Here is a 23,863-nt window from a genome sequence, read left to right on the forward strand (position 1 = left end):
AAATCCCCATCAATGATAGCCTGGATAAAGGAAATGTGGCAAATATACACCATGGAATACTATGCAGCCATACAAAAATGATGAGTTCACGTCCTTTGCAGGGACATGGATGAAGCTGGAAACCATCGTACTCAGCAAACTAACACAGGAACAGAAAACCAAACACCGCATGTTCTCACTCATAAGTGGCAGCTGAACAATGAGAATACATGGACACGGGGAGGAGATGATCACACACCACGGCCTGTTGAGGGGTGTGGGGCTAGGGTATGGATAGCATTAGGAGAAATACCTAATGTAGATGATGGGTTGATGGGTGCAGCAAACCACCATGGCACGTATATACCTGTGTAACAAACCTGCACTTTCTGCACATGTATCCCAGAACGTAAAGTACGAAAAAAAAAAAAAAAGATGCAATAACCTATTTGGGAGCATGAGAGAGGCTGCTAATATGAAAATCTCTATTTTCTTAGTGCTAATGTCCGAAAATGCCAAATTGTACAAACAGTTATAGTTTACTTCACCACACATATTTGCACATTAATATTTTTCTAACATTGACTTCCATAAAAATTGAAACTGTTTTTTTTTTTTGAGGAGTTGCACTCTTGTTGCCCAGACTGGAATGCAGTGATGCGATCTCAGCTCACTGCAATCTCTGCCTCCCGGGTTCAAGCGAACTTCCTGTCTCAGCTTCCTGAGTAGCTGGGATTACAGGCATACACCACCATGCCCGGTTAATTTTGTATTATTAGTACAGATGGCGTCTCACCATGTTGGTCTGGCTGGTCTCGAACTCCTGTCCTCAGGTGATCCACCCACCTCAGCCTCCCAAAGTTCTGGGATTACAGACATGGGATGAGCCACCACGCCCAGCTAAAACATTTTTAATTATTAAAAACCATATGTAATTTTTAAAGTACATTTTACTTCATGTCATTTGTATTTATATTCACCCCAAACTGTAAGCACAGAACATCTACAGTTCTTCATGAAATATCTTTTAACTCTGTTAAAGAATGATGTTTGAGTAAGTGGGATGACGTAAAAGGCAAAGATCTTGTTTTCACTTCACTGAAAAGCTAATGCAGATAACAGAAACCCTATCCTAAAGCTAGTGGATTAAATTTCTACTGTTATTCAGCACTTACTATTCAGACAATAATGACATTTGGGAGCATCTTAATCTAAACAAGTACTTAGCATTACATCTCCCCTGGGTCAACAGTCAAGGGTATCAGAGTTAAACTGTGTTACTGTAAATTAAAGGAAAATGTAACTGCACTTTGCTGAAAGATAAATGTCCAATAAAGGCTGCATAATAAAAAAAAAAAAGGACTTAAAAATGTTATAGAAGCCGGTCGGGCATGGTGGCTCATGCCTGTAATCCCAGCACTTTGGGAGGCCAAGGCAGGTGGATCACGAGGTCAGGAGATCGAGACCATCCTAACACAATGAAACCCCATCTCTACTAAACAAAATACAAAAAATTAGCCGGGCGTGGTGGCGGGTGCCTGTAATCCCAGCACTTTGGGAGGCCAAGGCAGGTGGATCACGAGGTCAGGAAATCGAGACAATCCTAACATGATGAAACCCCGTCTCTACTAAACAAAATACAAAAAATTAGCCAGGCGTGGTGGCAGGCGCCTGTAGTCCCAACTACTCGGGAGGCTGAGGCAGGAGAGCGGCGTGAACCCAGGAGGCGGAGCTTGCAGTGAGCCGAGATCACGCCACTGCACTCCAGCCTGGGCGACAGACCGAGACTCCGTCTCAAAAAAAAAAAAAAAAAAAGTTACAGAAGCCAAGAAACTACCAATGGTCAAACCTAAAATAATCTAGGAATCAAAAACTACCAATGGTCAAACCTAAAATAATCTAGGAATCAAAAACTACCAATGGTCAAACCTAAAATAATCTAGGAATCAAAAACTACCAATGGTCAAACCTAAAATAATCTAGGAATAAAATAATACAAATAATATTGTGGTTTTAATTTACATTTCTCTAGTGGATGGAACTGGAGGCCACTATCTTTAGCAAACCAACGCAGGAAAAGAAACAAAATACTCCATGTTCTCACTTATAAGTGGAAGCTAAATAATGAGAACACATGGACAGAAAGAGAGGAACAACAGACACTGGAGCCTACTTGAGGGAGGAGGCTGAGATGAGGAAGAGGTTCAGAAGAAAAAAATGTTGAGGCTATGCTTAGTACCTGAGTGACAAAATAATGTGTACATCAAACCTCCAAATTATGAGTTTCCCTATATAAAAAACCTGCACATGTACTCCTGAATCTAAAATAAAAGTTAAAATATGTAAAATACTGCTACTAATGGATTACATCTTAAATAATAAAACAAGTATCCATAAGTCCATACTGATATAAACACATAATTGAATGAATAAACGAATGAATGAGAGAAGAGATTAGCTATTCCTTACAGAAGAGCTTCAGTTAATAAAGAAATAGGAAAATTTTTTTTTTTTTTGAGACATAGTCTCACTCTGTCACCCAGGCTGGGTGCAGTGGCGCAATCTCGGCTCACTGCAAGCTCTGCCTCCCGGGTTCACGCCATTCTCCTGCCTCAACCTCGCGAGTAGCTGGGACTATAGGCACCCGCCACCACACCCCGCTAATTTTTTTTTACTTTTAGTAGAGACGGGGTTTCACCGCGTTAGCCAGGATGGTCGTGATCTCCTGACCTCGTGATCCACCCACCTTGGCCTCCCAGAGTGCTGGGATTACAGGCCTGAGCCACCGCATCCAGCTGCCAGGAAATTCTTTTATAGAAAATTAATCATTACAACACCAAAGTAGTGATTGTTGTAGGCAAGATCTTTAGATGAATACTAAATTTAGCAAGTGACTTTAAATCAGCTATTATAAATCTGTCCAAAGAACTAGAGAAAATCCCATCTAAAGAATTAAAGAAATGTATGAGAATAACGTCTCATCAAGTAGTATATCAGTAAACAGATATAAAAAGAAACCAAGTAGAAATTCTAAAGTTGAAAAATATAAGAACTGAAATTAAAAATAAACTGAAGAAGTTCAACAGCAGATATAAGCAGGCAGAAGAAAGAATTCGTGAACTGGAAGGTAGGACAATTGTGATTACCCAGTCTAAGGAACAGAAAGATAACAGAGTGAAGAAAAATGTACAAAACTCCAGAGACCTGTGAACACCATCAAGCATACCAAAATATACATAATGGAAGTCTGAGAAAAAGTAGAGAGTGAAAGAAGCATAAAGAATATTTGAAAAAATCATGGCTGAAAACTTCCAAAAATCGATCAACATTAATATATACATCCAAGAATCTCAATGAATTCCAAGTAAGATAAACTCAAAGAAAAGCACACCAAGACATCATAATTAAACTGTCAAAAGACAAACATAAAGAGAGAATCTTGAATGCAGAAAAAGAAAAATGACTGATTGTATATGAAAGATTCTCAGTAAGATTAACAACCGATTTCTCACCCAATACTGTGGATGACAATGGGATACCTACCATATTCAAAATATTGAAAGAAAAAACATGTGAACCAAACATTTTATATCCAGCAAAACTTACAAATGAAAGAGAAATAAAAACATGTCCAGATAAACAAGAACTGATAAAAATTTTTTACTATATCTGCCTGACAAGAAATACTAAAAAGAGACTTTTAGGCTGAAATGAAACAATACTAACTGTAATTTGAAGACCATGATAAAATAAAGAACACTGGTAAAGGTAACTGCATGAGGAAATATAAAAGATGAAAGAAGTATATTTTTTGTTTGTAGCTCTGTGTTTTATCCTACCTGATTTAAAAGACAAATGCATAAAATAATTATAAATCTGCATTGATGAGAAAATAATGCATAAATAAAATATTGGTATGATAAAATCATAGAGGATGGGGAAGAGAATGGAAATATATAGAATCAACAATTTTGTATACTATTGAAATTAAATAGAAATGAAACTGAACTAGACTATAATAATTTAATTGTAAACACCAGAGTGACCCAGAAGAAAATAACTCAGAATAAATAATAAATAAAATGACAAAGGCATTAAAAAGTTATACTAAGGGCCAGGCGTGGTGGCTAATGCTTGTAATCCCAACACTTTGGGAGGCTGAGGTGGACAGATCACTTGAGGTCAGGAGTTAGAGAACAGCCTGGCCAACATGGCAAAACTGCATCTCTACTAAAAAATACAAAAATTAGCCGGGCATGGTGGCATGCCTGCAATCCCAGCTACTCAGAAGGCTGAGGCAGGAGAATTGCTTGAACCGAGGAGGCGGAGGTAGCAGTGAGCCAAGATTGTGCCACTGTACTCCAGCCTGGGCGAGGTATACTAGAAAACATCTATTTAACACAAAAAAAGCAGTGTTGGAAGAATAGATAAAATGAAAAATAAGACATATAGAAATCCAAAGAAAAATAGCAGTAAATACCAACTTGTAAATTACCAAATTAATTGTACCTGGATTAAACACCCTAATTAGAAGGCAATATTGGTGGAATGGAATTTTTAAAAAGATACAACTATATGTGATCTACAGAAGACACAATTTAGATTAAAAGATATAAATAGGTTGGAAGTAATAGGATGGGAAATGATACTAGGCATACAGTACTCAAAAGAGAGCTGTTTTATTTTGTCTGATATTTATAACAGACAAAATAGACTTAAGACAAAAATTGTTAGTACAGATAATGAAGGGCATTGTATAATGATAAAACGGTCAATCAGGAAAATGTAGCAATTATGAAAATATATCACACTTAACTTTAAAGCCCCCAAATATAATACGTAAAACAAAAAATGATTAAATTGAAGGGAGAAACAGACAATTCCACAATAATAGTTGGAAATTTAAATTTAGTCACTGGTTAACTTAAGAAATTTGCAGAGCCTCAAAATATTGCCTCCAAATTATTTACTAATTGCTAGAAGTTTTAAAAATTATTTAATACTCCTCACAAGAAGTGGAGCTTAATTCTAGTCTCATTGAGTGTCAGCCAAAGTTAGTCACTGAATTTCAAATAACAGACTATGAAAAGGGAGAAAAAAAAACCTACCAAACTTTAAAGTGGAGAAACCACCTCAACAAAAGTGATCAACATTAATATCACCAATAAGTTATGCTGACATCGTACAATACCAGATATTATGCAATGAGAAAGACACATCACTTCTGTGATACTCTTATAAAAAATCTGTAACTCCCCTCTAGTCATGAGAAAACCACCAAACGACTTGAAATCAAGAGACATTATAAAAAACAACTAATGAATGCTCCTTAATAGTGCCAAGGTCATAAAAGACTTTAAAGCTTAAAAAGCTGTCACTGATTGGAGGAGACTAAGGCAACGTGAAGAATAAATGAAATGTAGTACTGACTCAAGTCTTGAATCCAAAACATAAAAGGACATTAGTGCAAAAACTGGGAAAAGGTGAATAAGAACAATGTTGAAGTACTTACATTATCAGATTCTAAAATATAGTATGAAGCTACATTAGTCAAGACAGAATGCCATTATCACAAGCATAGAAAGATAGAGCATTAAAACAGAAAAGAGTACAGAAATAAAAACACATATATGGTTCATTGATTTTTGTAAAAAGCACTAATATAATTCAGTGATTAAATGAAAGATTTTTCAAATGGTCTTGGAATAACTAAATATCTCTATTGAAAAACAAACTATGTTGTTACCCATGTATCTATTGACTGATCTACCTATTTATCTGGACACATACCTGACACCATAAACAAAAATTAACTGAAAGTGGATCAAAACATAAACGTGAAAGTTAAAGCCATAATGTTCCTATAACACAAATAGAAGATTATCTTTGCACCTTTGGATTATGAAACAAATCTTAAAATGCCAAAAAAAACCACACTTGATCACATTTAAAACATTTGCTCATTGAATTACATGATTACAAAAATAAATAGGCAACACACAGACAAGGAGAAAACATTTACTGTCTCTTTCTCTCTCTATATATAATCTTTATGTATGTATGTACATATACATATACATATATCTGACAAAGAATGTGATGTCAACAAAATGAAAGAGTAGGCAGCTCTAGGCTCTCATCCCTCATAGAAACATAGAATAAGTGGATACTTTTGGAACAAGTTTTTTCAGAATTCTGAAAATCTGTCAAAATTTACAATAACCAAATGAACTCTGAAGAAAGAAAAAAAACCTCTTCAAAACAGTAGGAAGTAATGTGATGATTTTACTTACTCTTTTCCCACCCTCTTCCTGGCACAATAGTAGTCTTGGTTCAGAAGCAAGGACAGCTTGCATTCCCAGTGTGGCACCCTTTCCCTGGTTCCAAAGTAAGAAGAGTAGAATTATTTCATATGGTTTTTCTAACTTGTCTGGGCACTACGTGGATGACTGACACAAGGCTTTCATCTTTGTTTTACCTAAGTCAAACTCAGGCCAGAAAAAGAACAAGCATTGCTTAAAAACACTGAAAGTCATACAATCCTCACATGTCTGAAGCAAATGACTGTAATAGAAACAAACAGTAGATTGCTAAGGCAAAAATCTGGGAAGAGCTTTTTTACTTCCTACAGTATTAAGCTGACAAATTTATGAAGAATAATTATGATTCTCTATTATTGGATGCACATTGTATAAGTTATAATTTGTGACAACATAAAGGGTGGAAAATGGAGCTGTATAGGAGCAGAGATTTTGTATGTTATTGAAGTTATGTGGGCATCAAATCAACTAAATTATTATAAATTTAGGATGTCACATATAGTCCCCATATTAAACAAAATGTCTAAAAATCTATATACAAAAATATAAGAAGAAAATCAGTTCATAACAAAAAAGCAACTATCAACATTAAAGAAAGCATTAAGGGAGGAAAAGAGGGACAAAAAATTTCTAAGATATACTTAAACAGCAAAATGGCAAAGGTAAATCTTTCCTTATCAGTCATTACTTTAAATATAAATGGAATTAACTCTTCAATCAAAAGACATTGGTTGGCAGAATGCATTAAAATGTGATCCAACTATGTGCTGTCTACAAGGGATCCACTTTAGATATACAAGACACAGATAGGTTGAAGCAAAAAAAAAGGAAAAAGATTTTCCTTGCAAATCTACAGCCACTGTAACAATATCAGACAAAGTAGGCATAAAATCAAAAAAAGCAAAAAAAAAGACAAGAAATGTCAATACTTATTAGTAAATGGATAATTCATCAAGGAGATATCAAAATTATAAAAATAAATATACTAACAACAGATACCCAAGATATATGAAGCACGGTTTCACAGAATTGAAGTGAGCAATAGACAGTCACACAATAACAGTTGGAGATTTCAATTGAAAACATTCAAAAATGGATAGAGCATGTAGGAATAAGGTCAATAGAAAATAGAGGATTTGAACAACACTACAAACAAACTAGACTTGACAGACTTATAACACCTCACCCAACAACAGGAGAATACATAATCTTTTCAAGTGCACATAGAACATTCTCTAGGATAGTACACGTTAGGCTACTAAACAATTCTCAACAAATTTTGAAAGATTAAAATAATACAAAGTGTTTTTTCTAATTACAATGGAATGATGCCGTAAATAAATGACAGAAGAAAAACTGAAAAGTCAGTGTGTTATATATTCAAGATACTGTATCTTTTGCTCTATGTAATTATATCCCAATAAAATTATATATATATATATATAATTTGCTATGTTGGTACTATGAAATCATCAACTTAGAAACCCTCTTGCTTGTGTAACATAATGAAGATTAATATCAACTTCTATGAAATGAGCTCTCTCTCTGTCACCTGAATTAACAGTACATATGTACCCCTGTGACCCTTTAAATAACATTTATCACATTCTTTTCACGTTGTTATACAGGGTTTTATACCCATCTTTTGCCTCTGCTATTGCTTTAAAGGCAACTTTTTGTCTCTGCTATTGATTTGAAGGCCATAAAAGAACATATAAAAGACCATGTGTTATTCATCTTGGTTTCCCAGCATGGCACCCAGAAAAACATCTTGCACATTTTGTCAGAGGATCCTGGGTTATTATTTCATAAATAAATGAATGATTAAATAAACAAGTACTAATCAAAGTAATCATACCAGAAACCCGATTTATGAGAAGCGCTAATGTCACTTCCTTTTGCAGTTATCTAGATGTCTTTAAAAATGAACCTAAATCTTTTATGGTATGAACAGTCAACAAGAGAATGAAGGATGCATGTGGAAAATTTGTGAAGGAGAGAAAACATGGATTCTTTACATTTTCAAAAATCCTGAATATAGGTCATACAGTTAAAAGTAAACCCAGGGCTAAGCATGGTTGCTCACACCTGTAATACCAACACTTTGGGAGGCTGAGGCAGGTGGATTGCCTTGAGCTCGAGTTCGAGACCAGCCAGGGCAACATGGCGAAACCTCATCTTTATAAAATATCAAAAATTAGCTGGGCATGGTAGCTTGTGCCTGTACTCCCAGCTACTCAAGAGGCTGAGGTGGGAGGATTGCTTGATCTTGGGAGGTCGAGGCTGCCATGAGCCATGATCGCCCACTGCACTTCAACCTGGGTGACAGAGCAGGACACTGTTTAAAAAAAAAAAAAAGAAATCCATACTTAGAATTAATTAGTTCAGTGAAATAGCCAATTTACAGATAGCAAACTTTTTTCTATCTTTAAAGAAAATATTGTCCAAACAATAGACAATGTAGACATTTCACACTTCATTTACTTTTTTGAGCCTATTTAGATACAGACTAAAATGGAGAAAAAGTATGATCATTGTACACCTATACTTACTTATCTAGCCCTTATTCTTGTGTTTTTTTTTTTAACTGACTCTTAAAATCTTGTCCGTTCCCGTACATTAACTCTCTGATTTTTGCAGATAACTCATAATCCTGGAGGCCTTTGATTACTACATAGTCAGTTTCCTTACAAAATTAATCAGCTACAATGTTAACTCTCCCTCACAATGCACCTTAATATTCATTTCTAAAATTATTAACTAAAAATTTCTGTCTGACTTACTCCTGTAATCTTCTAGCCAGCATTCTTTGCTCTAGTCTCTGACATTTTTGCCATATCATTTCAGAATATACAGTGGAATTCTGAAGCTATGTAGGCTTGAATGTTCATTTTGACTTCATCTATCTCACTTTCATATCCTCAATCTATAGGAGTCAGAACTAGGGTCAAATCTTGCTCTGAGTGGCACATTGTGGGATATCCCCAAATTCCTATGAGACAATATAAAGCCTAAGGGCCAGGGATGTAAGAATGGTGATGGCTGTCTTCCTTACTCCTTTAGGATGTATGCTCTAAAGCAGTAGTGATTTTGTCTAGATAGTTCACTGTTCTATCTCCCAGCCCCAACCATCATCAATGGGAACAATATAATGCATGGTTCAGGACTTAGGGCCTAGTGGGAGAACAGGAACTAGGAAGCAATAATATTTATGTATGTTGTTGTTATCATTGTCTAAGAAAGGAAGATTTTTGTTTGATCTGCTATGTCCCAAACACTTGAAACAATGGCAGGATTAGAGCTAGCCTCCCTCTGAGTGTCAGAATGTGGAATAACACCAAAATCATAGTAAGACAACATAAGGCCTATGTCTGGCCTAAACATCAGGGGTGGGTGGCGGGTATATGCCTCCCATTAACAAGAAAGCAAGCTCTGTGAGAACTGAGATTTTTGTCATTTTAATTGAAACCTCAGGGCCTCAGTTAGGGCCACGCCTCTCTGCGTATCAGGAGTGGTAAAAGTGCCTGAAACAGTAACTAGCATTCTAAGGTCAGTCCTATTGGTTGTGTTGTTGCAATCTGTTTTTCCACTGGAGAAACACAGATCCTTACAACAAAACATAAAATAAACTCCACATGGTTTAAAGTTCATCATTCATGGGGAAATTTAAAAAAAAAAACACATAAAAATCAATACTATTATCAGTTATGGTGATAATATGTAGTAAAAACATAAAACATGGGCAAGAATCATACCAAATTAATTACAGTGTCTGCCTATTCAAAGAATGGAAGTGGGATGGTACTGGGAAAGATATTTATTATCTGTAATTTTCTGACTGTTTAATAATATATATCTCTATCTATATCAAATAGGCCAAAATGTTGACACTTATTAATTTTGGGTGGAGGTGAGAAAATGTTTGTCATATCTTTCATACTTTCCTATATTTTGATTTAATTTTGATAACTAAAATACAAAGATAATTGAAAATACCATTATAGCTAATTATTTTATTACAATGTTTTCAGAATTAGATCTAGGTGACATAAAATACACAAAAGCATAAAGCCATCTGAATAGTACAGTCAACAAGCAACAACCAGTACAATCAGCAATAATAGAGAACTTTTAACTTTGTATGTCACAGAGAATGTATATACCTTTTTAATAAAAAGCCTGAATAAACCAATAACTATTAAAGAAATCACAAAGCTGATTAAAAATCTACTATTAAAAGTGTCATCAGGATTAGATTGTTTTACACTTTGTCCTAGCTAACTTTTAACAAACAAATAATTCTAATGCTATTTAAATTATTCCAGACCACAGGAAAAAAATTGAAAACTCACATATTCATATTTTTTTAAAGCTAGCACAACTTCAATAACAAAACTTGATAAAGATAGCATCAGAAGGACAAAATACAATTTTACTTTGGAATGAAAATGCAATAATTCTAAATTAAATACTGGTAAATAAAATCCACTCATGTAGCAAATCATTATTTCACAATGACCAAGTAGTATTTGTTCCAGAAATACAAGTTTGGTTCCACATCAAATACCTACCATTCTAATTCATTACATCAACAAATTAAAGAGAAAAAAAATCATACAATTTTATCAATAGATGCTGAAAAGGCATTTTATAAAATTCAGGAACCACTTCTAGCAATAACACTATAAAACAGGAATAGCGGAAACTCTTAAACATGTTAATGACTACCTACTAATAACCAAAAGTAAATGTCATACTAATAGGGAATACTATTCCCTATTAATATTTTGCATTCTTACTTCCATGAAAATTAAAAACAAGACAGTCACGTCTGTCATCACTCTTCAACATTGTTTTGAAAAATCCAGCTAATGTAACAGTAATCAGTATAAACATTAAGAGGAAATAAAATGATCTATATGTTCAGGTGAAATAATTTCATATCTAGAAAACCCAAAATATTATATTCTTAAAAATCTACTGTAATTTCAATGATTAAATAAGCTCATTAGACAGAAGATAAAAATACAAAAATCTATAGGTTGTCTATATTGTCAAAAATAGCTAATTACAAATGAGAAGAAAAAAACCAATTCACAATGTCAAAATATGAAATAAAACTGTAAAAATACTTAGAAATAAATTCAGTTAGCTATGATATACTTACGTGAAGAATATTCCAATAACAAGACCAAAAGATTTCAATGATGTACGAAGACTCTTGAGTGCTAAGATTTAATATTATTAAAGAGCCCTCTAAACAAAAATGCGGGATTTTAATTGTGATGTCAGCCATCATAATTAGAATTTTATTAAAATTCTGCATTTCATTTTTTCACATGAAAAAATGAATGTCTAGGACATATTATATAAAGAAAAAAAAACTAATGAAGTGGGACTTGCTTTATCGGATTCTAAAACTTACGATGAAGCCACTATAATTAAATCATGATATTGGCTCAGAAATTTGAAAATGGGTAACATTTTAAATAAATGTCACAATCAGATATCCAATGTGAACAAAATGTTATAGCTGGATCCCCATCTTACACCATATACAAAAATAAATTTCAGATGGATCAAACATTTAAACATTAAAAATAATAAAGTTATTAGAAGAAAATGTAGGTGAATATTTGTATGACTTTGGGTGGGGGCATCCGTGTGATAAAAAAAGGAAACCAAAATCTATAAAAGAGATAAGGGTCTACCTAAAAAGTTTAAAAATTTTAAAGGAAAATATATCATCAATAAAGTCAAGATGAAAACGTCATAACACATTAGAGCTACAAATGATTAATATGCACTATGTAGTAAGAATTTCTACAAATTTATAATGAAAAACATCAATAGATACATGAGCAAAGGGTAAGAACAGGCAAATCAGAGAAAAATCCAAACAGAAACAAGGACAGCAACAACAAACCTCTTTGAACTCAGACAAAAGGCAATTAAACTAACAAGCAATACAATGCAATTTTTAGCCTTTCATATTTTCAAGCATTAAAGAGTGCTGGAGAGGACGCTGGAACGGGCGCTTTCATTTTGGATAGTAATCTTGTAATATTTCTGAAACATATGCCTACATAGTATTTCTGGGAATCCAACCTATATAAATAAAAGCACCAGTATGTATTACAGCAGTGTTATTTTGAAAAAAAATTAAAAAAGGAAATAAAAGATGATCAATAACGAAATGGTTGAATGCCTTTTTGGTACATCAACAAGTACTGTGTATTCAGCTGTTAGAGTAAGGGAGGGAGGGGGAGAGCAAGAGTGCAAGAGAGTAAGAGTGAGGGCCAGAGAGCCAGAGAGAGCAAGAAAGACTGAAGCTACTGAGAAGAAGATATATCATCTATATGTCAAGTGAGAAAAGCATGTGGCTTGCATTTTTACAGAAACTACTAGAACATACTTTCTGCATGAAGATGGGGAAAATAGGTGGAAGGATGTACTTCGCATCCTCAACACTTGTTTTCTGGGAAGAAACAAGGTAAGGAAAGGAAGGGGTAAGGACGGGGTGTGGGTTTACACCATTAATTTTTCTTAATCTATTTTTGCATTGTTCCAATGGTTGCAAACACTTTTTAATTTTCTGTTAGCACCCAATTTAACTGTCAAGTTACAGAACAAGGCAATATCAAAAGTAGCAAAGTACACTTGAGGCAAAATTGTGAAACTAGTCAAGGTAAGATTTGTTGGCACAATAAAATTTATCCACTTTCCTGAATTTCTGACACCTAAACTGTTCTCTGCGTTCACAACTACGAGAACACAAAATAATTCACATCTAACAGATCCACAACTTCTCTAAAGAGCACAAAGAATTTAAGGAGTTTTCACCAAACCATAGACATAAATGTGAATATCATCATCAAACTTAATGAAGTAAACAGATGGCTTCGCCACCACTTGATGTATAAAAATGCCAGTTCTCTTGGACCCGTCATCTTTGGCATGCTCCACCTGCTTGCCCACGAGACTGTCGACCACCTCTCCAGGCTCCTGTTCTGCTGTAGGGAAATAGTAGTTGGAATCTGGAATAATGCGTAAGTCACCATCTTTGTAGTCATCAAGCAGCGTGTACATATAGAGAACAGGATCTTTCTCGTAGGTGATGTAAAACCAAGTATCCATCACAGGAGCTCGCGCCAGGACCATACCCTTCCATTCATCCTTGGTACCATGTTCACCTTCAAACACATGCTCCACTGCCTTGCCAATCAGGGAATCTGCCAGTCGTGAATCGATACGAGGAGTTGGCACTCTCTCAGGAAGGATCTCTAGCGCTAAAACTCTCTTATCGCGGTGCAGTTCTAGTCCATACACACTATCTTTGCCATCATATTTAATGATGTAAAGAGTGGGCTTCACGGAAACCTGCTCGAGCACAGTACCCTTCCACTGCTCCACTGGCTCGTTGCCTTCCTTCCAGCCGTGTTGAATGCGGCAGCCCACGATGTTCCTACGAGTGAGGAAAGTGGGCTTGCGCCGTTGCTTCCTGTGGGTGTGCCTTTTCTTCATCAGGTATGCGGACACGCCATCTACCCCCATCGGAGGCACGGTTGGAGGAGACATAGCTCAGGGATTAAGAGGGCTTGGGGAAAGCTGCTGCCCTGGTCGATTAAACTGACAAAAAGTCAACACTATGCAATATGATATATATATTTTTTGCGATCTCAAAGACCTGGTCTGTGCTCCCTTCTCCAAGTGCAAGGCTCTCACCAAGGTTTTGGCAGAAACGCTCGAACTCTAAGCGTGAGCACTGGGACAGCGTGTGCCTCTCCACAGTGCTTTCCTCTCTCGCCCTAGAAGGGTTACTGCAGCAGTGGCGGCTGACGTAGAGATGGCGGGCTCGCGAGTGCTGTTCGTGCCTTGCGTCCGCCCCAACCCCGACCCCAAGTCCCCGAATCGGCCACTTAGCTGTTGTCGATGCTGGTGCGGCTGCGGCACGGCGGCAGAGGAGACGACGGGGACGAAAGGCAAGGAGTAAGAGGGATGGCTGCAGCGGCAAAGGCGCAGGCGGCGGCAAGTCTCTGGGGAGTCCGCGCGGCCTGGGCTTCGCAGCGCTAGCTGGCTTGGCTTCACTCTGGCGACCGGGTCTTTGCGGCGCAGGGAACCCGCCCCCTCTGAGCCCGCCTGAGCCTTGGCCCCGCCCCCAGCCATCCCGCCTTCCGCTCTGCGGGCGGCAGCCGGGCTGGTCAGCGCGCGTGCCCGTGTTCAGTTTGTATTGACACACGCGCCCTCTCTTTCATTTCCTCCTCCGCCCCTCGACCGTTTCCCTCAAACGCCAGCCAGACAGGCCGACTCCCCTCCTCCTCCTTTCTGGCGGTCTGCTGCCCGCCAGCCTCCTACACAGTGGCTCCATCTGCTTTCTGTCTTCCAGGAATTCCTCACTTAAAAAAAAAATGTAAAACACACGCACACCCAGAAAGAGTTTGTGCATACAAATTATTTTCTTTCAGTTTAAGATATTTAAGATGAGAATAAAAACCCTGTGTACAATTTACAGACCACCATCTTAATCCAAAATCTGTTTCATATTTTCTACCTGATCATTTCTAGTAATTATTTTTAAATTTTTTTTTTTTTGTCAGAATGTAAAGGTCATGTACTGACATTGTGGAGATCTTCTAAAATTCAGTGAAATAAAAGACGAAACTACCATTAATTTTACCATCCAGACTGCACCAAAATGTTAACAATACTGTTTTCTCTCCTATTAATAAACCTGTACTTATATTTTATAAAATTGGGAGCATATTTCATACTTTTATAACTTGTGTTTTTCATGTATATCATGAACATTTTCCAAGGTTGTTAAATACTCTGAAAACATGATTTTTAATGGTAATATTAAATATTTGTAATATTCCTTTTGATAGTCCACTATTTATCCTACATGATCTATAACATAAGTATAAATAAAAACATTTTACCTTCATAAATGGATTTATTGTCTAAACCATTTTTTAAAAGAAGATTTAATGACATGGAGAGCTGCACATGAGATGAGTACAATGAAAAAGCAAAATATTGAAACAATATTGCGGTCTTAATTTTGTAGAGAGAGAAAGAAGGGATTTTTTGTGTATATATTTGCTGTTTTTCTGATTATGAAAGTGCTGCATGCTTATATCGAAAACCTGCAAGAAAAGAAAGTGTCCATAATTTCACTTACCTTAAGTCACAGAGCTGCTATGAGGATTAAATGAGAATGTCTGTAAAGCTTTTAACACTATATCCCACTTACAAGATGACATTAAAATCCAGAAGAGTCTAGGGTTCTCATTTTCATTCCTCTACTCTTCGCTGGTGAAAAGAGAAAGCGTCATATAATCATGAGTAAAAAAGGCAATTAATTCACCTGGAAACAAAACCGGGGCAAAAGCTGCAAGGTGTCAATACTGGTTGCCTGAACATTTCATTACCTTCCAAGTCAGTGACAGAGAGACCTAGTCCTCATTCTGTTTAATAGCTGGTCACACAGAATGTGTAAGGATCCTCCAGTTCACCATGTTTCCCAGGCAAAGGACTTCAGAGGTGGGATAATTCTTTAATGCCATATTACAAGATAGTAATTCCAAGGAAGAAGGTAAACTACATGTATGAACAGTTATTTCCAAACACTTAGAATGACATCGTGGTGTATACATATTCACACATATACACAACCTACACATTCATACTCAAAGTCAGAAGGTGAACGTATGTAAATGTTATGCCATTATGTTCCACAAATAATGTCTTCCAAATAATTCCCCAGACCAAGACACACCAAGCACTTTTTGCTCAGAAGAGCAGTTGACACATGAAAGAAGAAGATGACCCACAGGGCACACAAATGCAGGGAAAACAGTTTCCTCAGGCCTTTGGTTACATCCTTCAAGGGAATTCTTGCTTACAACCCGACAAAGTGGCCTGAAGAGACAAAAAAAATTCTAATACCCTTTCTTCTCCAAAATTATGATTCTAATATTCAGACCATTCACTAACATATAGATTTAAAAGGCCTTATCATGCTGATATAATGTTCACTTTGTATGACTCCCACTGGACAATACACTTATTCAAGAAGGGATTTTTATCTTGCATCCCAAATACCCTACACAGAATAGGGACTCAATAAACATTTGTTAAATGAATAAATAATTGCTTTCAGCTGCCCTGCCCCAATGCAAAGACATCTTCCACAGTGAAACAAGTAGTCTTACACAAGCTTTTGAAGACTACAGTTCTGGCAACTCAGGCTCTCCCTCAGCAATTTTATCCTTTTAAAACACCTAAATCACTGACCCTGTGAATACATGTGCCCATAAGTCTGAAAATGCTTAGGAGAAAACATTAAAGCAAGGGGGGGGGGCAAGCTTTCATCAACCTACATGTGTGGATAACAATAAAACTTACCTCAAAGTGTAAGTGTGAGGATTAAATTAGATAAATACACACAAATCTCTCAGCACATGAACTGGTACATAGTAAGTACTCAGTTGTCTCCTAACTAGTCATCTCCTGAAAGAAGTTATTTTGTCTTATTACATCTTTTTACAAACCACCCAGCTCATACCCCACCTCTAAACCTTTCCTCTATTTTACACTCAAGGCCTCTTGGCCAGGGCTTGTGAATCAAGGAGGGCTATGGCATGATTTGTTCCTTATATCCAATTTCAGAGCAATATTTCAAATACTGGAAGCTTCTGGAAGATTGACTTCTTAATAAATAAACATTAGTGAAAATTAATTTGGAATACTCAGTGTTAATTTATAATTGGAGGGGTGGTGGAGGGAGGTATAACTATTGTTAATTCCAGTGTGCACATAAGATTATAATGCATGCTATAAAAGAGGTACAACTGAAGCACTAGGGGACCCAAAGGAGGTAGTGATTTTTTATGGCTGGGGAGATCAGCAAAGACTACTTGAATGTCTAAAATAACAACAAAAGAAGATATTCAGAGGGTGGCAGTGTAGTGAGGTATTTTCAAAGAGCTCAAGGAACGACATGGAGGGTGAATGGTTACAGGATATGCGACAAAGTAGTCAGGAGTTTGTGACAAGAGCACAGAGTTCGTTGTGATAAGGAAAAGGGGGTATAGTTTGTGGTGTGGAACAAAGTTAGTCAAAAACCTCAAAGTTGAGAACTGATATTTCATCCACTGTTGGTGGAAGTAGCTGACATTCCAGTTCCCCTAACAGTGTAGTGTTGGCGTTACCAAGCAGAGAGCTGATCTTCCATGCTTCATCTGACAGAAAACAGGCAGTGTTTTTATTCCCCTGGAAGACAAATACTGGTGATGCTGAACACAGAGCTGATCTACTACCTCTCTGGCAGAAGCAAATGGTACTCTGATTCCCCTGCCAGGATAGTGTCAGCAAGGTCAAATGGTAAGTTGCTCCACCACATTCATCTGGTAGTGTGAGGTAGTGCTAGTAATTGTTATGATACACTCACACCCCATATAAACCTGACAGCAATGAGATTGAATACAGTAGAGCAAGTCAGGGCTAGTCAGCACTCTGGTTCCCTATACCCCTAATGTCAGTGAAAACCAGTGAGTAGCTGACCTTCCATCCTCATCCACAGTCAGTGAGACAGAACAAAGGGAAACATGATGCGACCAGATGGTACTCAACTTTCCCTAAACCTTTTGTGTCAATGGGTCCCAGAGTTCAGATGAGCCCCCACTCCCACTTTGAGGTCATAAGATGGTATGAGCCTGTAACCCATTATCACCACGAAGGTGTCAGCAAATTTGGGATGGGAGCTGAACTTCTGTACTGCCCATGTGCAATGAGGCAGTGTGAGTTAGTGCTGCATTTTTTCAAAGGTTGTGTCAGGGGAACCTAACAGAAGAAGCTGAACATATATACAAAAGCAGCCCTTCAGCCACAAAACAATAGGGGGGGCTCTCCAATAAAAAGGTTACAGAGAACACAGAGTCTCATGATATAAAATTAAAAAGTGACTAAGATGCAATTAAAAAAAATCATACAAGGAACAAGGGAAATCACAACTTAAAAGAGACAAGACAATTAACAGGTGCCCAAAACAGATAAAAAATCGATGTTGGAAATATTTGAAATAGATTTTAAAGCAGCCATCATTAAAAAAAGTGATTCAATAAGCCCAGGCATTGATGAATGTCTTTAAGTATCAAGAGCATTCAGGGAAATATGACCTCACTGAACTAACTAAAGAAGGTGCCAGTAACCAACCCTAGAAAGATGGATTTGTGTGACCTCTCAGAGAATTCAAAATAGCTGTTTCAAAGAAGCTCAGTGAACTTCACTGAGAAGCAATTAAGAAATTTATAAGAGAAATATAACAAAGAGATTGAAATAATAAAAAATCAAACAAATCATAGAGGTGAAAAATATAATGGATGGAATTACAAATGCATTATGGTATTACAACAGTAGATTTGATCAAGCAGAAGAAATAATCAGTGAGCTCAAATACAAACTATTTAAAACTATACAATCAGGCCGGGTGCGGTGGCTCACACCTGTAATCCCAGCACTTTGGGAGGCCGAGGCGGGTGGATCGTGAGTTCAGGAGATTGAGACCATCCTGGCTAACACAGTGAAACCCCATCTCTACTAAAAATACAAAAAATTAGCCAGGCGTGGTGGCGGGTGCCTGTAGTCCCAGCTACTTGGGAGGCTGAGGCAGGAGAATGGCGTGAACCTGGGAGGCAGAGCTTGCAGTGAGCTGAGATCACACCACTGCACTCCAGTCTGGGTGACAGACCGAGACTCTGTCTCAAAAAAAAAATATATATATATATATACATACATACATATATATATGTGTATATATATATATACACATATATATATAATCAGAAGTGACAAAAGAAAAGAAGAATTAAAAGCAATGAAAAATACTTATTAAACCTATGGGATAGCCTCATAAGACCAAATGTAAGAGCCATTGGCTTTAAAGAGGGCATAGAGAAAGAGAAAGGGGTAGAAAGACTATTCAAGAAAATAATAATAATAAACATTCCAAATGTAGGAAAAGACACAAATATCCAGGTATAGGAAGATCAAAGGTCACCAAGCAGATTCAACCTACTACTGCTACTGTAAGGCATATTATAATCAGATACTTAAAAGACAAGGACAAAGATAAGATTATAGAAATGGGGAAAAAAAGCAAATAACATATAAAGGACCTCTGATACATCTAGCTGCAGGTTTCCCAACAGAAACCTTTCAGGCCAGGAGGGAGTGGGATGACATCCAAAGTGCTAAAGGAAAAAAACCTGCCAGCTAAGAATACTGTACTTAGCAAAGAATCCCTTAAAAAGGAAGGAGAGATAAAGACTTTCTCACACTAACAAAAGCTGAAGAAATTCATCGCCACCTGACCTGTCCTACAAGATGTGCTGTAGTTCTTTAATCTTTAAAAAGGACATTGATATGCAACAACAACAATAAAAAACAGTTGAAGGTTAAAAAAAATCATTTGTAAATGTAAGTACACAGACAAATTCAGCATACTCTAATGCTGTAATTGTAGTGTATAAACCACTCATACCTGTAGAATGAAGAAAAAAAGACAAATCTATTAAAAATAATAACAACTACAACAATTTGGTTAAAAAATAGGCAAAATTAGAAGATGTAAGGTGAGATGACAAAAAGTAAAAATGAGGGGTGGATGGATTTAAAGTTCAGAGTTTTTTAGTTTATTTTTCCTTATTTTCTTTGTGATCAAAATTAAGTTGTCATCAGTTTAAAATAATTTGTGATAAGATTTTTTGTAAGCCTAATGGTAACCACAAAGCAAAAACCTGTAGTAGATACACAAAAAATAGCCAGGAATTAAAACATACTACCAAAGCAAGTCAACCACAAAGGAGGACAACAAGAAAGGAAGCAAGGAATTACAAAACAACCAGAAAACAAGTAACAAAATGGAAGTAGTGAGTCCACTAGTAGCATGGAATATAAATGGACTAAATTATCTAATTAAAAGACACAGAGTGGTTGAATAAATATTTAAAAACTTAACTATACGCTGCCTACAAGAAACTCCCTTCACCTATAATGACACACATAGACTGAAAGGGAAAGTACGGAAAAAGATATTTCATGCAGACGGAAACCAAAAATGATAGATGTTAAATCAAAACAGTAAGAAAAGATAGAGAAGGCCATTATATAATGATAAAGGGGTCAATAGAGCAGGAGGATATGAAAACTGTAAACATACATGGCCCAACAATGGAACTCCTGGATACATAAAGCAAGCATTAATGGTCCTAGGAGAGATAGAATGTGATGTGATAATATTAGGGTGCCTCAATATACACTTTCAGCAATCAACAGATTATCCAGATAGAGAATCAACAAAGAGATATTGAAGTCAAAGTGCACTCTAGACCAAATGGTCCTAACAGATTTTTTTTTTTTTAATTTCACCCAACAGCTGCAGAATACACATTCTTCTCAACAGCACAATAGAACATTCTCCATGAGAAACTATATGTTAGGCCAAAAAACAAGTGTAATTTTTTTATTGAAATCATTTCAAGTATTTTTTTCTGACCATAATAGAATAAAACTATAAATAAATAACAGGAGAAACACTGAAAACCTTATAAATATATAGAATTAAACAAAATGTTTATAAACAACCAATGAGTCAATGAAGAAATTTAAACGGAAATTTGAAAATTCATTGCAAATGAAAATAGAAGCACAACACAGTGAATCATATGGGATACAACAAAAGTGGCTCTAAAAGGGAAGTATATACTGTGGGGTCCAACCTGCAGACCCTGACTCAGCAACAGATGAGAGATGTACACTGACACAGATATTTTTCCTGTCAGTGTGGCTAAGGGGCTTCTGCTCCTAAAGCTGCAGCATCAGCCCAATAAGCCTGCAAAGTTTGCATTTCTTTAATACAGGTTAAATGACAATGGTCTCAAGTAAACACCACTAGAGGGTAATTAACATTGCCAACCCCCTGAGTAGAGAGCAATCATGCACCCGTGGGTAATCGAAGGTTGGTCTTAGGACCACATGAGTAAACATGCTATTTAGATAAACTCCCCCACATTCCCTTGTTATTTGCTCTTTTGCTATCAACTCAAGGTAAAGAGGATTAGGCTGCTTTCAGCCACATATTTTACTGAAGCTATGCAAATCTCCAGCCTTCCAAGAAAGTTTGCTTCTCTTTTCTATAATTTCCTGTTACAATTTTTCCCACCACCCTGACTGAACTCCTACATCTCCCCCTTTTCTGTTTTTTGCATTAGGCTTTATTAATTGAAGAGTGCAGATGTGTGCAGCAACAGGTGTGTCAGGCATGGTGGTTACTGCTCTTATTCTGGCTTTGCATCCTAGAATTAGCAAATAACATAAGACAAACATGAGTATAATCAGCAACATTCTTTTCCAATCAAGGAGTGACCCCCAGGACAGGGGTCTATCCAGGAGAGGTTATCTTGCACACCCTTCCATATGGCTGTTTGTTGGATGTGTAGATCTATGGTGTGAAGGGATTCTAAAATTTTAGTTTTAAGTTGCTTTACATCTGCTGTTAAATTGTCATGAAAGTTTCCCCAGAGGTGTTGTTTCACCTCATCTCAACTATTTGTTGATTGATTCCATGGTAGAGAAGTGACACAGATATGTTTATGCCCCTAGTTGCAGTTTAATTGCTGTAGGAATGCTAGCGCATCTTTTCGCTCCCCGACATATTCCAAGGCAGCCTTGAGGGCTTACAGACATGCTGCAAGAGAAGTTCATTCGACACATTTTTGGCCAAATTATCTACAAAAGCAGCTGGTTGTACTGATTCAGTAATAAGTGCTACAGCCACACTAGCAGTTGCTAGGATGACTATGGCTGAGACTATAAAGGCTATAAGTACGCCTATGAATCTTTTGGGTCTGACCTGGGACAGGGCTTGTTCTAAGGTGGCAAGGGCAGAGGAACCTTGCCAATCGCGTGCCAAATTGACTGGTAGGAATGCCTCAGATTGTCTTCTCAATATCATGACACTGGTAATATTTCAATTAGATATATTGTAATTAGTGATACATGAGGCAAACCAAGCCTGTCTCTGCACCCGGGTCACAAACATGGAACTTGGAGGTGTAATAGAAATATTGGTTCCCATAAGGAAATCATATGGATGGGTAGTGCAAATCAGGCACAGATCAGTGTTATTATGAATAAAGGTTATAGTATAGTTGTTACTGGAATTATGATATATCCCATGCCAGGTGTCAAGGGAGGTGCTAAGATGTCCCAAGTGCCATAAAGTGTCTTGGGGTGGCATGGACTTTACTTGAGGTCTAGGATATCCCATGCCCTGATCAGCCCAAATCATAGGGGAATGGGACAAGGCTATGATACTCTTATTGATGCCATGATGGATGAGGATATCAGTAAGGCTGCCCTGCAAATGGCCGTAGGGGTTCCAGTCTAAGATGTTATAATTGCCTAACTTGAGGCTACAGGCCTGTTCCCCATGACAGACCTCCCAGCTAAAGTGGAATCCATTACTTTCCCAGCTTTGTTCTTGAGCACAGGAAGGAATGTTTGGGAAAGTGGCATTGATTGCATTGCCCGGTTTGAGGCTACCTGCAGCTAAGGCTGTTAATGCATTTCTTTTGCCACGATGTAGCCATAATTGTGTTTGGGCAGGTACACAGTTAAGAGTTAGAACTTTTATAACTTACACACAGTGGGAGGATAGCAGAGTGATATGTAGTGTTACCTGGCACCTTAGTCCAATGTGTGTCATTAATGAGGGACCCCACTGGGGGTAAATCTATCCTTCCTGGCCAAGCAGTTACATTATTAAAGGCTGGGAAGGGGGTGTCTGCCCAGGTGACAAGGTGAAAGAAAGGCGGATCTAAGATATCATCCCAATAGTGTGTAGCAGGTACAGGTTGCAGACAAAGAGAGAGCATAAAAAGGATCAATACCCTATGCGAGTTGCAATGTACAACAGAGAGCATAGCAAGGAACAAATTATCTGCAGTAAATGTTGTCTTCATCCAGAGCAGGATTCATTAAGCCTCCTGAGTTGTCTTCTTCAGCATCCCCCAGGTAACATCCGGGGCTTGTGTGGTCCGAGGAAGCCACATCATCCAGGGCTGTGGGTCCTGTAGGGTTAGATCCTTCATTTCTGGTATCAGGTTGGGTCCTAGCCAAGCAATGATATGGCTTGATGTGTCATGCTGGAATCCAAAGAGGACCTGAGGGGGTGTGAACATGAGCATATCCTCTTCCCCATGTTAACAATTCATTCGGAACACACCATACATTACTGTTTACATATTTCCATAAAAGTGCAGGTTTTATGTCTTGAGAGGTTTTAGCAAAGTGCTTTTCTACAGCTGGTTGAAATTTGTCATCTAAACTTTAAAAATTAAGGGTAATAAGGCTTGTGGTATTAGTGTTGCAGGGTCCTTACTCATACTCCCCCTTTTTTGTTTTTTGAGCATATTTTTAAGAGTGGAATGGGCACATTTTACTATGGCCTGTCCTTGGGGTTATATGGGTTGCCTGTGGAGTGTTGGATGTTCCATGTGTGA

General features: G+C 37.2%; 1 protein-coding gene across 4 annotated transcripts in view; it reads right to left on the reverse strand.

Annotated features, from left to right (window-relative positions):
• Nucleotides 1-10,292: 10,292 nt before the first annotated feature.
• SPIN4 (spindlin family member 4) overlaps nt 10,293-23,863 on the reverse strand; it is a 215,906-nt gene continuing 202,335 nt past the window's right edge. For all 4 annotated transcript variants that reach the window (XM_055106623.2, XM_055106625.2, XM_003804700.5 and 1 more), the window contains one exon: nt 10,293-15,611. In XM_055106623.2, coding sequence (XP_054962598.1) covers nt 13,128-13,877 — 750 coding nt within the window. In that variant the 5' untranslated portion in view covers nt 13,878-15,611 and the 3' untranslated portion in view covers nt 10,293-13,127. The remainder of the gene's footprint in view (nt 15,612-23,863) is intronic.

This window comes from Pan paniscus, chromosome X (assembly GCF_029289425.2).
Source record: "Pan paniscus chromosome X, NHGRI_mPanPan1-v2.0_pri, whole genome shotgun sequence".
Classification (NCBI taxonomy): Eukaryota; Metazoa; Chordata; class Mammalia; order Primates; family Hominidae; genus Pan; species Pan paniscus.